The sequence below is a fragment of the Struthio camelus genome, chromosome Z, assembly GCF_040807025.1.
Source record: "Struthio camelus isolate bStrCam1 chromosome Z, bStrCam1.hap1, whole genome shotgun sequence".
NCBI lineage: Eukaryota > Metazoa > Chordata > Aves > Struthioniformes > Struthionidae > Struthio > Struthio camelus.
The window spans coordinates 84,920,793-84,937,348 of record NC_090982.1 but is presented as its reverse complement, the minus strand read 5'-3'; the positions used below and the strand labels follow the sequence as shown (position 1 = coordinate 84,937,348).

General features: G+C 42.0%; 1 protein-coding gene and 1 long non-coding RNA gene across 5 annotated transcripts in view; one reads left to right on the top strand and one right to left on the bottom strand.

The window, feature by feature from the left end:
- Positions 1-512: 512 nt before the first annotated feature.
- The window catches only part of LOC138060839 (katanin p60 ATPase-containing subunit A-like 2), a 33,338-nt gene continuing 17,294 nt past the window's right edge, over positions 513-16,556 (bottom strand). For all 4 annotated transcript variants that reach the window (XM_068928631.1, XM_068928632.1, XM_068928635.1 and 1 more), the window contains exons 10-16: positions 16,217-16,280; positions 15,236-15,354; positions 12,794-12,885; positions 11,074-11,184; positions 2,668-2,830; positions 1,519-1,621; positions 513-1,172 (exon numbers count right to left, since the gene is read on the bottom strand). In XM_068928631.1, coding sequence (XP_068784732.1) covers positions 1,033-1,172; positions 1,519-1,621; positions 2,668-2,830; positions 11,074-11,184; positions 12,794-12,885; positions 15,236-15,354; positions 16,217-16,280 — 792 coding nt within the window. In that variant the 3' untranslated portion in view covers positions 513-1,032. The remainder of the gene's footprint in view (positions 1,173-1,518; positions 1,622-2,667; positions 2,831-11,073; positions 11,185-12,793; positions 12,886-15,235; positions 15,355-16,216; positions 16,281-16,556) is intronic.
- LOC138064762 (uncharacterized) lies at positions 4,448-10,054 on the top strand. The gene is made up of 3 exons (XR_011138018.1): positions 4,448-4,505; positions 8,362-8,419; positions 9,918-10,054. It is a non-coding gene; the product is annotated as an uncharacterized lncRNA (long non-coding RNA).

The window sequence follows — 16,556 nt, the reverse complement described above, 5'->3', positions numbered from 1 at the left end:
GGGTTGTTCTCTGCTCGTGATGCATAAGGGAGGCCTTTGGCCTCCCTTCAGAGTTGGGTCAAGGAGGTGATGGATGTATGGGAAACTCCTGTGAAGAAATATCCCACAAAGACTTCTGAAAGTGTGGGATGCTCAGTCTCTTTTTGTTCTAGCATATGGAGTCTAATAAAAAACATTGCTCAAAGGACGCATGGCAGTCCTTCTAACTGGTTACTTCGCCATGTTTGTTTATGAGTAGAAAGGTCTCCAAATTGGCTCTTATTTACCACTGCACTACAAGGACTTGCTGTTTACCTTTTATGGCTGGCTGTAAACTAGTGAATAACCATCCAGCCAGTTTCTAGCTGATTAGCATAGATTAGGCCAATTTTCCACAATATTATCAAATTTCTCTGATAGCTTGCTATTTCCACTTTGGGAATGCCCAAAACCAACTGGCGAGTAATAGATATAGCACATTAAGGCTTTTATCTCAGATCAAAACAGCAGCAACCAAATTTACAAGACACGAATAAGGTCCTGAATTTATTCTTTCATTGAAAATAGTCATGTTTCTTTAAGAACTACGCAGGTCTCTGCTGGTAAAGCTACACTGATTGTGATGCTTAAGTGAGTCTCAGAGCAGAAGAATTAGGCTGAACATCTAACTTCTTGACAAGTTTTCTGCTCCAGTCCTCCCCCCAAACCTGAAAACAGCTGTAATGAATAAAGACTGAAAAACAATCAGTTTATAAGTCTTTATCATAAAATTAATGGTGGAGTATCCATTATATAGCAGCTGCCATTCTGCCATTACATTACTTCCACGAAGAATATTTTAGAATGGTAATTTAAACTAGCCATTTTCAAAAAAAAAAAAAATTCCCCCCTTTACAATTCTGAAAGTATAGATTTCCCCCTCACATTTCTCATTGCATTCACCTTCCTGAAAACAGCAGCACTTCCTTCTCTGTCACCATTCAAATCCTTTGGAGGCAATGAAAATGCCATTTTGGATGGCAAAAGTCTTTGAAGTTTTTGATGTTTGTCTTTTCAAACTGACTCAAATTCTCTCTGCCAGGCCGTGTACTTCTGGCTCAGGTTCTTTGCTGATGGCTTGGTGTGGGCGATCACATCCAGGAAATCTGCTGTTGTGATCGTGTCCAGTCGGATCACGGGTAAGTTACTGTTACCTAAAGAGAAGAAAAATCTTGAAATACTGTAATTACTACTGAAAAACATTCTTTTAAGTGTATGCACAATGCAACATACTTCATCTACAAAAACAACAGCACTGACCTAGTGAGAAAGAGAAAAATTTGTATTTGTGCACAGAGACTGCCAGTTTAAAAAAAAGGCCTAGTTTTCAGAACTGTTGGCTTACATGGATTTTTTTTTTTTTTTTCTTGAGAAACGTAGAGTTTAAAACTGTTCTAAGCAGATAACAGAGCTCCACCTGCTGGGGTTAACATAATTTCTAGTGTTACAGTAGTGGATCAACATTTCCCATATAGGATTCTCTAATGAGAGCTGTGGTACCTGGCTGATAATTTTCAAGAGCGTTGAAAATTTTTCTCACTGGCCTCATAGCTGCTTCCTTGCACACCAGTTTAATGTCTGAGCCAGAGTAGCCATCTGTTTCCTAAGACAAGATCAGAGTGATACATTACAGCTCACAGGCTTACAAATGAGACAGGAATGGAATTCAAAAGCATATGTATTTTTCTGTGTCTTTATATATATGTTTGTAAATTCCATTCCTTTCTGAAATACACACATGCATACACATGAATGTATACACACACACACATATGTATATATATATACACAGACACACACACGTCAACCATCACATTGCTCGTTCTTGGTTTGAATGCTCACGGTACCTTGTAATAGCAAGCAAAACATCAGACGTTTTCTTAAGGCACTTTTCCACAGGTAGAATAAAACTCACCTGTGTCTGTTTCCCAACTTGCCTGTTTATAAAATAAGCATTTCTTTTCTAAAATTTATGAAACAAAATCTGAGCAGCATTGTCTCTGTGAACAGAAATGAAAAAGGGTCAACTGGCCCTTGTTAGTTGTAAGTTATTTTTAAAGAGTTTAGGATGTGACAAAGGCTAAATTTAGGGTTTGAAGAAAGTCTCTGGAGCCTGATATCCAAGTGAATCTCTTCATCGCTGAAGCGCTCTTTTCTCCTGCAGCACTGGAGCTGTCACAAACTTTCCCTACGCGATTAACAGTACGTTACCCCAGTGAACTGGGAGCGCGCCCAGCCTGATGGGACGAAGAGTGGTAGTATATACTACTGCTGTAAATCTCCTTGTATTTAAGGCTGAAAAGTTGGCCCAGCAGAGGGGATCAGAACATACCATCTCGCAAGCAAAGCTGTGTGAAACCAGCGGTTTCCATGGCCAGGTACGTGCCTGCAAAACGCTCGGCACCGTGTCTCCCTGGTCTCCCTTTGGCTGGAGCCTCCAGCTGAGCTACGGTCCTTCCTCCCAGCTCTGTACATAGCAATTGCTGAATGGAGAGAGGTGCGGTCCCAACTCTCTCTGCCTCACACCTCTCCTACCACGACATGCTCCCACCGCTGGTGTACGTCACCCTCACCTACAGCTCCCCCTCTGAAGACCGCATGCACCTGAGGGGTCAGTAGGGACTTGTACCTGCTTCAGTCCTGCCTCACCTGGCCCAATAAGCCGTAGTCCAGATCTGTTCGCAGCTCTACTCCTCCGCTGTTGCTCAGCGGGGGCAGCCAGTGCTGAATCATTGCCTGCCGTGCCTCTTTGCTGGGGAGGTCGACCAAAATCCTCTTCTCCAGGCGCCGCAGCATGGCAGAATCTAACTCCCTGCAAGCAACGAAGGAGAGGAAACATCTCAGCCCATCGCTTCCTGGAGACGTGACTTCGACAGCAAGCTCCTTGCTGCAGCGACCGACATTTTGCAACCCCACCTGTAACTGTGTCAACCTAGTTTTGAAAAGAAAGGATTAATTATCCTGTGTATTCCTGTTCACCATGTTAGCGATACTCTGGCTTGTGACAATGAGGCTTAACCGTAACAGACAGAAGTTTTAGTCAGCTTCCCTGGCTCTTGTACTCACTTGTGGCATGTCCCCTTTCAGTAATAACCTTTCAATTTCTCCCTTTGCTATTGAGGAGACACTAGAAATCATCTGTCTTGGACGCTGTGATGATTGATTAATTGTTGCTTTGTAAGGGACGTTTAGTAGCTATAAAGTAGAGACTGAAGGTCTCGGATGTGGGGCCACATTTGTGTTGTGTTTGTACAGCACGTGGCAGCACAGGATCTCGATCTGAGACAGCTCCTGAAATAATACTACTAATAAAATATACAGCCACAAAGGGAAGTATCCTATAAAAACGATTGTGTGAAAGATGGAGAGGCTGCAAAAACGTGCCAGTGCCGAAATGTCTGACAACATCAGCGCTGATAAAGGTGTTCTGCCTAAAAAAAGTATATAAATATACTATAAAATATAAAGGGCCTGTTTTCACTTGCTTGTGCTGCATAAAGGAAGCCTGAATTAAAAATGATCATTTCTCTCTCTTCCTCTCTTAATACATTTCACAACTTCCTGCTAGTGCTACAGAGTCAGTCAAATTTCAGGAATCCTGGTACGCCTTGCATGCCAGCAACTCTCAAACGTGCATCCCAACTATTCATTTTAATCTACTTTTCTCCAAAGTGCTTTGCAGTTGTTGTTTCTATCTAATGGCAACAAAACCGAACAACTGAATACCAATTCCTACTCCAGTTCCTCTCTTGTTACTTGTGCAATGGAAATCATCTACAAGTACCTCAGTCATCCATACCATTTTCAAGAAGAAATAGCTGCTACAATATATTTTCTCACTCTTAAGTCTCCAGTGCCTTCTGGGAGCTGCTCTGAGCTATTACCGCCTCGAGGGCTGTACCAGTCTTTCTCTACTGGCCCCATTCAGTCTTAGATCTGTTATTTCAGTTTAAAATAAGAGTTCAGTCCTCATACCCGCAGAGAAACTCTCATAAAGGGGAAACTCACTAAAACGTGTCATGTGCAGACAGAGAAAAACAGGAACCCTAAGACAGGTGAAAGAGGGGGACCGTTTCCACCCTTGTCAACTGAGCAGGAATAGCCAGCTGTTGGAGGCTTGTGCCAGGAGTTTGGGACTGAAGGTTCACTTAAATAAACCTGACTCAACCTTTCCTGATTCCTTGGGTGAAATCCTTGTGTCAGGAAAATGAACATGTAAGAAATGCGTTTTCCCCGATGGCAATGCTGCCATCAAAGTAAAATTCTGCAGCCTGCGAGGACTAAAACCTTCTATCTGTAAGAAACTCCTCTTCCGTTTACAGGGAGCTCCAACTGCCAACTCAGGACAGATCTGTAGCACACCAAGAGAGCTGACTTCTGCCACTTCTGGTGACTTGCCCTTATTTATTTTTTTTTTTTATCAGCAAACATTTTCTACTGACATAGAACACGATAAAGAAACCCAAAACAGGCTCCCAAATCCACAGGTAAGTGCCTACGTAGCTTTTCTGCACAGCCCTCAGCATGCGTGAGCTTCTGTTACTCAGAAGTAAATACTAGGATTTGCTCATCAGTGGCTGTTAGCGCACGGATAGTTTTAGGCTGCTTAAGAGATGTGCACTGAGCAGTCCTGGGGCTTGAGCCTTCACGTTGAGGCTACACTGTGCAACGCTCAGTGCCATGCCTCTCAGGCAGCGTCCAGCACAGGAAGGACGGAGAACCATATCTGTCCCCCCTCCTCTATTAACGCTGCAGGAGTGCGCTGCCCAAGAGGCATCGGGCTTACAGGCAGTATTTCCAGCTGCTCATCTTGCTACAGGGTTTCAGTTTTGCAGAAATGCAAGCAGGGAAATTGAGGGCTAAGAAGTATTCTTGTTCTGTAAATAAGTATGCTGATACATAGAAGTTACTCTATTCAGAAAGGTTACAGTGACCCTACTTGTTGGCTAAGGAGGAAAATAAAGACATAATACTTTTGTTAGCCTAAGAGTGTTTAGGTTGTTTGCTGCAATTGTTTTGTTAGTGACCAAATGCAAGGTTAAATGACAACAATATCCAGAACAGAATAAGGACTGAGCCAACAAAAATATCCTCTAAAGTAACAACTCACGAAAAGAACACATAAAGCTGTACAGGACCTATAAAAGAGGATCTTTTCAGAGCTCTTCCAGGATGACATCACAGGACATCATGCCATGTTGTCACCACCAAACTTCATGAAGACAAGACAGCGATTTTGATATCCAGAATAAAGAATGGTAACTAATGTCTCAGGCAGAAATTGAGACATGCCACAACAATTCCAAAGATGAGCCCAGACACAGCAACAAGAGAAGATGGGTCCAAAATTAATCTCTGCCTAGTATGACGATCACTGCAGCGCTTTGAAGAGGCACCAAGAAAGAGTGAGCTCCTCATCTCTTCCCTGCACCTGTCCTCCCATGCAAGGACAGCCTGGAGACCCCACATGACAAGGCTTCCACTCCACGTCCTCTCCTGTTCCTCCAGGGCTTTTGCACACCATTGCGCTCTCCTTCCTCGCTCTCCTCCACCGTACGCAGCGGGGAGGCTTACGCTGCTGAGAGCGAAGGACAGGGTTCACTAGCAGAAGATCTGGTTTGGATTTTGCAGCCCAGCTCACCCTGAACCCATCTTGTTCATCCACTCGCAGCTCCAACAGGACTTAGCTCTGACTGAAGCAAAGAGTTAAATCAGCCTGCAACAAAGCTTCACCCACCCGACGGGTGGGGAGGCAGAAGAAAGCAGCACTGCAATGGGAGTAAAGTTAAATGTACTGAGACATTTATTTAATTATGTTGAATCATTTCAACAAGTAATTTGCCAATAAAAAGTGCCTTGCTGCTGAGCAGCAGGAAGCTAGCCTGGGCAGCAAGGACTGGGTGGAAAGGAAAATCAATAGTTGCAGTGCAGCTTAGGACAGCATAAAGAGCTTTGTTTAGGCTTCTTTTCGTTCATCTAAAAGCAGCTTGTCACTCTTGTTTTTTTTTTTTTTTTATGATCGATAAATATCCAAGTTAAACAAATCTCTTAAAATCTAGCTTAATACCAAATGTTTGAAAGAACACAGGGTTGTGCTGTGAAGCCGCAACCTTCAGAGCAGTCAGCTAGGTATTAGGTATTTCGTAAACTTAATGATACATATATATGATTTATTTTATATATGTACATATCTAAAATAAAATACAATAAAATATCCCTACTCAGCTGAAGTCCAGGATCTTACAGTAGGTCTCAATGTAGTCTAATACACATGAAAATAAACAGCAAACATATACTTGAGATCATCAGGTGGGGGTTCAAACCCCACTGACATCTCTAGAGGCAGGCATTCCCAAATTCCTCAAGGCTGTGAGCCTCAATGAGGATGCAAGATGCTTATGCATTTCATTGGCTTTCCATTCCCCCTAAAATACGTGTCTAAGTATATACTCATCTGCATTTTTAGAGCATCATTCTCTGTGCTAGGCACAGTTCTGCCCAGCAATCTAGTCATGACACTCATAGGTTGGACTAGCTTAGGAGAGGGCGAAATCCAACCACCCCCATGAAAAATGTTGAGAAATTCCAGAAAGAAAGTCTAAGCCCTCAAGTATAAGACTTCCAAAAGTGAGAGCTGGACTCTGACAACAGCTCAGCTCCCACCCTCGTCCCAACACAATTGCCAGCTTCCTGTGGGAGCAGTTTCTCTAAAATAGAAGTCTTGTCATTTTGCATCTACCTTAGAAAAGTGGTGTCATTTTTTTTGATGTTTCAAGCAGGCAAATTCGCAGAAATTAGCACACTTCGGAATTGCAGAATGATTCAAAATCAACTGTATAAGACATTCAAAACCGTATTCTGTAATTTCAGCATGATTTTCCATGAAAAGTTTATCAGCTGCATAAGACAGACGCATAACATGAAGACACGTTCAGAGATCTCTTTTTCTGCAGAAGCATTCGGAGGAACGTCAGCCTCATACTTGCATTAACACATCTCCAAGATCCCTAGATCAAGCACCAGCTAGACTGTGACCTTCAGGCCAGCTGCTGCCTTGGTGGGTTTGGAATACCCAATTTTTCCTTTCAAACCATTATGCAAGAGTGGAGAGACATGGAATCTCTAAAGACATCTGATCCTTTTTAGTACTGTCATGTTGCAGCATTACTTGTGGAGCTTAGCTACTCTGAAGATAATTTAAGCAAGAGACCACGAAAAAGTGCAATGCATTGCTTAGAGTTTCTCTTTATAAAAGGGTAACGATGCTATAATAACATAAATATTTTCTAGCGTATTACTAATGAACCATAAAGAAAATAATGGGTTATTAATATATTAATTCTCCTTCAGGGTTAACTGTTCACAGACAGGGTAGCTATTTATTTTTCAGTATTTTCTTACGCAACTGGAGCGTAATTAAAGCATATTCTCCTCAGTTCCTTTCACGCAGATAATATAACACAAAATAGGGTAGATTTTGCACTGATTTAAATTCATGAGATTGTCCAAGGCATAAATCCCCCAAACTGACACGCATATTCTGCTATTACAGCTATAAAAGCCAGCGATGGTTTTGTACTTCTGCTGTTAGGACAGGGTAGGAGTCGGCCTAACTCATGCACCTAACTTGTACATAAATTTTAGGTGCCCACACAGTCATTCTCCTAGTTAAAGAGCCTGAAAAGCCCTCCATAGGTCATGAAGAGAGGCAGATGAAAGCCTTTGAATATGTTGCTACTTTGGCCTTTGAATTTCAGCAGATACGATGTCTGCCTGATGGCTTCCCGAAGCATTCTCCATTGACTGTATGGGAAACATAGGCTTTTGCTTTAGGAAAGAGCTTCAGACATCAAAAACATAGAGGTAAAGAGAGGCTTCTACGAGGAAACAGGATGCTGTTGGTCTTTTTTGCCGCAAAGATGCATTGACAGCTCACGGTCAACTTGTTGTCCACCAGGACACACAGGTCCTTCTCTGCAAAGCTGCTTTCCAGCCAGTCAGCCCCCTGGTGCTGTACTGGTGCCTGGGGTTATTCCTCTCCAGGTTCAGGACTTGGCATTTCCCTTTCTCGAACTTTAGTAGTTTCCTGTTGGCCCATTTCTCCAGGTTGCTTCTAAACGGCAGCACAACCATCTGGTCTATAAACCACTCCTCCCAGTTTTGTATCACCCTCAAAGCTGCTGAAGGTGCACTCTGTCCCATCAGCCAGGTCATCGCTGAGGATGCGAAACAGTACTGGCCCCAGTAGCAATCCCTGGGGTACTCTGAATTACTCCGAATTGCTGTCTCTGTTCTTTCTCTGTTGACTGTCTCACAGCAGGGGAAACCTGTCTTTTACTTTAGGTGCCAAAATTATAGGATGTGAACACCCTCCAGTGCTTATGAAAGATGCTGCACCGAGGTAAGAAACCCCTTTGTTCATGCTGCAGGAGGTGCCGTACCACAGGAGCCAAGGTGACTTGGGAACCCACGTCCTCCTGCGTCTCTATAAGGACTCAGGGGTCTCAGTGCCCACAGCACGTTTTGAAATGGGCCAAGCTCATAGGCCACATGGGTTTGATGGAAAACGTTACCTTTTCATCTCAATTCTGAGGTCTCAAAATCACTTCCAATGTTTAATTCTCTTTGCCTGTTCCCTTGGCCTTTCAGCCAGGCCTGCCAGAAAGGGGATCAGCTGGGGAGAGTAACACAGTATTGCCACAGACTTTGTGAGAGAACATTAAGCAGCATGTAACAACTGAGAAATGCATTTGTATATTATTTTTTATATATATAAAAAATATATTTTTTATATGTGCATGCATTTGCAGATTGAGGCTTTTTCACAAATACTCAAAAGCAAGCAGCTGTGGATACATGCTCCATGTCATTCAGACTTGGAGACACTTCCTAAGACCAGCGAGAGCCTGCCAATCAGAGCCCAGAGCTCTCCGGTCATGGAGAGGCTTTTCCAACACATCTCCCTACAGCATCCTCATGAGAATCAGCCAAAGAAACACTAATCAAGGAAAACAAGCCAGAAACAAAGCCTATAGTTTTGTGGGTACAGAGTCCTTGCTCGTTCCCAATCACTTTCGGATGCCACCGCTCTGTAGTTCTTGCATTGCAGAGCTGGGTGAGCGTAACATGAACAAACAAGCCCTCCAGTCAGATTTCAAGTATTGCCACTTGAAAGGCTGCTGAGCCACGGCTCACACAAGGTCACTCCTGTGAACAGCTGCTGAGCTGAGACAAGAGCTTCCATTTGGCTCCACCAAACGTTTCCCAAACCATGGTTCAAAGTTCCCTAGAAACATGACTGTTGTCTTCTTTTCAGACACCTAGCTCAACCTCTCCTACATTGGAGAGGTGATTTGACCCACTTAGGTCTGAAGGCCTTCAAGGCCATGGAAGTAAAGACCTCAATGCTGTGATGAGCAGCAGACTGCAAAACATTAGCCATTCAGAGAGACTGCCCCAAATTCCCACTGCAGCAGACACACTGTAATTCTCTCTTTCAGTTGTACTCCAAGGAGGGGAAGGAGAATGGTGGACAAACCACCTGGCTCTTTCTTGCCGACATCTGCCCCCAAGACTGTTCCTCATTAACAGAGGATTTCCACCAATTGCTTTGCTGATGTTCCCCCTCTCTGCTTTCAGAGTTTTCTCTGTAGAGAAAAGATGTTACATGGATCCATAGTCCAGGGGCAGGCAGAATCTAGGGGCAGCCAGGAGTCCACAGACTAGCTCCAGGTCTATGACAGTTAACTGCAAAGACAAGCCCATTATCAGTATGCTTCAATTCCCCGTATAGGTACTGGCTCCTACCCTGGAAATTGTAAGTGGTGTACAAATCAAAGACGGCTGAGAACAACTCTGCTTGCCCAAAGGCCATTATTTTCTCCATCTCGTATTTGCAGACATTTGAAGATGGCTTGTATGAAAGAAAAGAAATACCACGCCAGGTCAGAAGAGTCGTCCAGCCAGACCAACATGCTGTCTCTGACAGTGGCAAAAGGAGAGGCTATTCAAAGAGAACATGAACGGGACATTTTCTGCCATTTGTTTTACTTCCCCAGCATCCACAATTGTTATGCTACAAACATTACATCCCTGGTTAGTCCTCCCAGCATCCTTTTTTGGACTGCTGTCCAGGAATTTGCCTAATCCCTCTCTGAACTGCTGATACTGCCCTGTCTCCACAACTTCCCAAGGCTGGCAAGTCTAGAAGCTCAAATATTTACTTTTCAATTTAAACTGATCTTCGGCTAGTTTCAGTGAATGCCCCTTACTTCTAGTATTGTGGAATCTGGAAAACAACAATTCGGTGTTTGGCTTCCTCACTGATTTTGTGTTCTGTTAACCTAAACATAACCCGCTTCCTTCCAAACTGAAGGGTCCCCATCTTTTTAGTCTCTCCTCACGAGGCAGCTGCCTTTAGCTGTCCTCCGTACCTTCTCTATCTCCACTGCACCCTTCTTCAGACAGGGTGACCAGAATCGCTCACCATCCTCAGCAGGGGGGTTCAGCAAGGTGTTGTGCAGCAGCAAAATGGCACTGACTGTCTTGTTCTCGATACCCATCCTGCCCATTTTGAGACCTGACATGAAGTTTTTTAGCACCCATTATAAACCACTTATTCTTGTATTCTAAATTATGTTGAAGAAACTGAAAAATGTTGTCTCTCTCTTCTAAAAGTCATGTTTGATACCAATAAAAATCCATCCTTCCTATTTATGGAGTATCCTTCTAAGCAATGGATGTTTTAAGCACCTTACAGTTCCAGGCTGAAACCCTTCTTAGCTTAAACATAGTAAACAACTTGGCTATGAAGTAAAGTATTCCATTTTAAATATTAGCAGCTAGTAGCACCAGCATCTGTTGAATTTGCTATGGATTACTGTCCTGTGGCACAAATAGCAAGAATTGTAGAGTTTAAAAGTAAAAGCTCCAAATTAATCTTTAAATGCTTTAACCAAATATCAAGGCTTTTTCTGCAAAATTCTAAATAAAATCTTTATCTGTGCTTAGAAGCTCAAGCAAATGTATTCAAAATGTACTCTCTGGATCTCTTACCATGGCAGATTGGAAGCTGCTAAAACAAATACAAGATCATCAGATCGGGCCAAGCCATCCATCTGCACCAGTAATTCTGTTTTCATCCGCCGACTTCCTTCATGTTCACCACTACCAAGATGCAGAGAAATATTATTTGCTCAGTGCATTAAAGTAATCATCTTTATTTATACAGTGTCATTCACAGCAACTGAGCCCTTGTCACAGTTTTGTCCCGGTTCAAAGCATGATTAAGCTCCATTAGCTAACATCTAAGCATTAAAATCAAGCTTTCTAATGATTACTTAAATAGACTATTCCAGTGCATTAAAGTGAGCAGAGGTCACTATTACTGAATCCAAAGAAAATATACATTTAGTTTCATTTTTTTCTTCATATTAATCTTTATGCAGAGTTGATGTTTACTGGAAAAGAGCTCTGACTGATCTATGTAGGAGAATTTTTATAATGTTAACAGTTGGCATTAAACAATTAAGACATCTACCTATTCAGGGCAACTACTGGCGCTTTTCTGCGAGTGAATTTTAAGTGGTCACAAGAAGATACACCTCCTGCTGCATTCGATACATCACGAAATGTTTTATCAGAAGCAGACAGAAAAATATGCAGTACTGAAACAAACTGGAAAATAGGGCAGAGCTCTCCTTGAAACAACACCCAGAGGATCCTTCCCCAAGAAAAAAGAAAGGAACTTAAGAACTTTCTCCTGCAAAGTGCTAAGAATTCCGGCCCTGCTCCACGGGGACCTTTACAACCACCAGTTGTAGCTTCACTATATGGCATATTCTATTTATTTATCTTTGTGAGCATTTAATTTACAATTACATAAACTTCACTGTTATGAGCTCCTAATGGGTATAACAATTTCTTTATATTTCTCCTGTTTCTCTCCCTTGCCCAACCTTTCCAGTCGGTTTTGTACACTGGAAACTGTCTGCACCAAGGATAGCAAAAATATCCTTCCATTCCTGCAAGTCCTGACAATGCCATCTGAATTTGTCCCATTAATGAAAATGTGATTCCGCTGCACATCTCCCCCTGCTATGCCTAGGCCTGTCCAAAGCATCACAAAAATCATCTACTTCTTACTTGCCTCTAACAAGCCATCTATCGTTTCTCCTCGCTGCCTTTACTTTCACTTCAAATATATTATTTTAAAATACAACACCGTTGGTTATATAGTCTTGCACCTCTCTCCTGCTCACAATCTTGTTGGATCCATTATTTCCACAGTCCCTTGCTAACCTTCATGTAACTTGGCTTACATGCTTTCTTCTCTACTGATCTCATCTACTGTGAATGAAAGAACCACCACAGCTCTCTCTCCTTAAGTCCCCACAGCGTATGCAGTGCTGCTATGAAGCAGCACTTGGAGAGCTGAAAGGCTTTCTGACAATAACGCATTGCGAGGCTCCTATGGCTGACAACAGGACAAAAGAAAAACTGCTTCATAAAAAGTCATGAAAATTACCGTTATCACTCGAAATAATTATACTGTCAATACAACCTAAAAGAGACAGGTCTTTCAGGGGCCCGATCATGCTCTTAACACAAGTTTACAGAGCGGCTTCAGGCTCTAGTTTAGCTAAGTTCTGTTTCTAACAGGTATACTGCATGATTAAACATTCATCAGCAGCTGAACAAACCCACTATTGAAAAGATGCAGTAACAAGGGGACAGCGATTCCCCTAAAGCCATAGGAAGAGGTCTCATCGGTTACCCAGTAGCAGCGCCTCTTTGACTCATAACTGACTCCAGCTCATCCAAGAAAATTGTGGAAGGAGCATGGTACCGGGCAAGCTCGAATAGCACCTGTTGGAGAGAGAAGTGACAGAACAGATTAAAAGAAAACTAACAGAAAAAGGCATTAAGGGCCACTGACACAAAAGATAAGTAACAATACCCACGTTCCAGAACTTCTAGGACAAAAAGGGATATACGCTGGGAAACGGCTCAGGGTTGGCGGAGGGTCCCTGAATCCTCTCAGGTTCTGAAGGGTTTACAAAGGAGAGATAAAGACCACAGGCACATAATCCTGTCTTTATATGTAAATCTTTCTGTCTAAATCCTATCAGAGTACCCTGAGAATAATGGGATAGAAGAAAATGATCCATCAGAGGATTCTGGGAACTCCTAAATTGTTATCAGAGATTAAACATCCTTCTTCTCTTTTTTGTTGCTCCATTTGTAGTTCTTTAAATAAGGCTTTGAGGGGAAAAAAAAAAAAAATCACTGAACCGTAATGAAAGAAAATGGACTGATTCTCTTGATAAGAATTAAGTGGTTCTTTTGTTTTGCCAGGTGAAAACAAATATAAACTGTTGAAATAATCAGGGCTAGATTAAAAAAAGAATATTAAGCTGACACAAAATCTGGGCCTGACATTTCAAAAAAGAAGTTTTATCTACTTTTGTTGTAAACATGAAGAGACTCAGACTAACAATAAGAACATATTATCTATTGTTCTTCAGTGAGGTGTCATTTGACTTTCAAAATAAATATAGCTAACAGTATCCATTGACCCAGCACTTTTACCCTGAACTCTGAAACCCCCACATTTAAAAAGGTATACATGCTTTTTCTACACTTTGTATATGAAGTACAGGATTTATATTATTTGCCTAGAGTTACAAGTAGTCTACGATCAGTGTTGTAACTAGTAGTGTCTGCGGTAGCAGAAGTTTATGATTAAGTAGAACGCTGGATTATATAATAATCTTGCTACTTGAGCAGCAAGATTATTTCCAAGATGGTTGCTGATACAATATCAGTTTTGTTTGTACATGTTATCAATGCTCTCACGTGAAAGTTCACCGTTTACAATTTTATTACAAATTTAAAATATAAATTCACCCTAATGCAGCTAAGAACTGAGGGGAAAAAAGCCCCAAGTGGACGCTCTTCCAAAAGAGAACAAAAACCACGTATACTTCACACAACTTCAGAAGACCCACGCACCAGCCTCAGGTCATTTCAGGATATAACTGCATGGAATACTTCTCTTAGAGCTGTCTAGAGCCACAATCCTATTTCATTTCTGGATTCCGCCAAAACTCAACTAAGGGTGAAATACTACAGATTCAATGTCAACGCAAACGCTGCAGCACGTTCACAAAACCCTTTTGGACTGTGCTGTGACACAAAGCAAACTGTCCCATCCCTTCTCCTGACAGGAGGCAAACTTCCAGGAAGTTACTGAGACAGATGCCAGGAGGATCAATAACACAGGAAGTGAATGTATCTTCTGTCAGAAGAAAAATATGCCATTTGAAAGGACAAAGGACACAAGAAGAAAAATGATGTCACAGACATTGCCTACATTTGAAGGGATATTTTAAAGTACCAACAATGCTTGTCATGCCATTTTCCAAGTGCAATCCATCATGATTACTCATTTTCGAGAGCTTTGTATCTTTCTGAAGTATATCCTAACAGATGAGTGTAAAGGAAGGCTAAAAGCCCATTGATTTCTTACACTGAAATGGTGGGGATTATTGAGAAATTAGGAGGAGCATCTCAGGACGAGGATGCTAGGCCTGAAATCCATCGCACGGTGACCTAGACTTTTTTTGTACGACAGCTGAACCAGGCAAGATACTTGCCAGTCTATGTGCAAAAATGCATTTACCTACTTGCCAGCAAACTACCTACCTTAAAACAGCATTATATGTGGGTTTGACTGTAAGATCATTGTGATAAGGGGATTCTTTACCAATTCCGTGTCCTACTGACTATGAATAGTAGCGAATTTGAAAACTTACATAATAGGTACATTTTCCTAGGGAACCTATAAGCCAACTCTTGCAGAAAGGATGTGAAGCACTTTGAAGGGGTCACTAAGCAAATGCCATTTCATTTAGACATTCTGCTTGCCTGTCCCTTATCAGTGGGTCAAAAAATCTTTGATGGCTTTGGGATATCTGCTTCAGCTTGCGTTACAGAACAAAACTTCCACTGCAAGAATCCAGCGTGATGCTTCTGCAGAAGCGATGTTACTCCAGTGTTAAGAAATAGATAGAGTCACATGCTTTGTCCAAGATGACAGAGAGTACTGGAGGAATACCTATTTTCCAGTTCTCTGCTCAGTTCATCTGAAAATTCTAGTTCTTTAAGTGGGAACGTGATGTTTTTGTTAGAGTATAATGATAAAGATAGTTCTTACCCGGACAAGTTTTTCTGAATCACCTCTCCATTTGCTGACGATAGTGGATGCTGATATGTTGAAAAACGTTGTATTGCATTCAGTGGCAACAGCCTTAGCAAGCAAAGTTTTTCCAGTACCTACAAACAATAGCATTGAAGAAATTCACTCTCCAAAGAAATACAATGCAAATATCTGAATTAATTCCTTTCTTCCTACAGTCCGTCAGATATGAGCACGGAAAGAAACCGAAGTCCTTCCAGGACGGTCTGGAGAAACTCAGGTAATGCAGCACTGCAAATGCAGTGACACGTGTGTTCCCCCAGTTCCGAAGTACTGCATGCTGAAATGGTCAGAGTCCTGCGGAAAATACATCAAAGCATTCACAAGGGCACATGGAGTTTACTGCAGTGGCAGCCTTTGCAACCTGTCTCAGGCAGTACTTGTGGGCTGTGCCCTGTCCCCTCTGAGCCACACTTGTGCCGTGGCAATGCTTCATTCCTTGCGTCCAAGTGGAGCAGAGGGAGTGATGAGCTGGGCTGACATGGAAAACATCCAGCTAGCACAGCAAAGGACAGAAGCTCCATCCTATTTCCAAAACAATCCCTAAACACAGAAGAGAAAGCAAGGACATTTTCCTTAAGAAGGTGAGTTCGAGTCAAATTTATTCACATTCTAGAAGATCAAGTCAAGCCAAACTTGATTAACGTGGTCCAAGCTGAGTAACAACAGAAATACAACATGAAGTCTCACTCCTCTGAATGGTTAGTATAAGTAATGTTTTTTGGAAGATTCAGGTGTAGAAATAGTCTAGGATTGTGCGAAAGGTAAATGGGACAGGTTTGAGAGCAATGAGAGACAGATTTAATCATCCAAAACGGTCTCCTTACAGAACATGTTCTTAGTGATACTTTAATACATTTGATTGGCACCAATAACTTATTTGTAGGACAAAACAGAAGTAGTGATAAGCAAATGGATATGGTATAAAGCTCTTCATACCTGGTGGTCCATACAGCAATAATCCTTTCCAAGGAGAGAGAATGCCTGTAAACAGTTGTGGGTACTGCGGAAACAAAAAAGTAATTCAGGCATTAAACGTATCATCTATTCGAAATAGAAGGGATTTCAACCCCTATCCCCACTGCCTCTAATGCATTCAGAAAACCTAAGAAAACCAAAGGGAGGAAAACAAACAAACAAAACCAACATAACACATACTCTGAATACCGAGAAGAATACTATATTTACCAGATTAAATCTGTTTTAAATTATTTTTTCAAATGCAACTGCTTTGCTATTCTCTTCTGTAAGTCATTCTCCTTTGAAATGGTATAGGCCA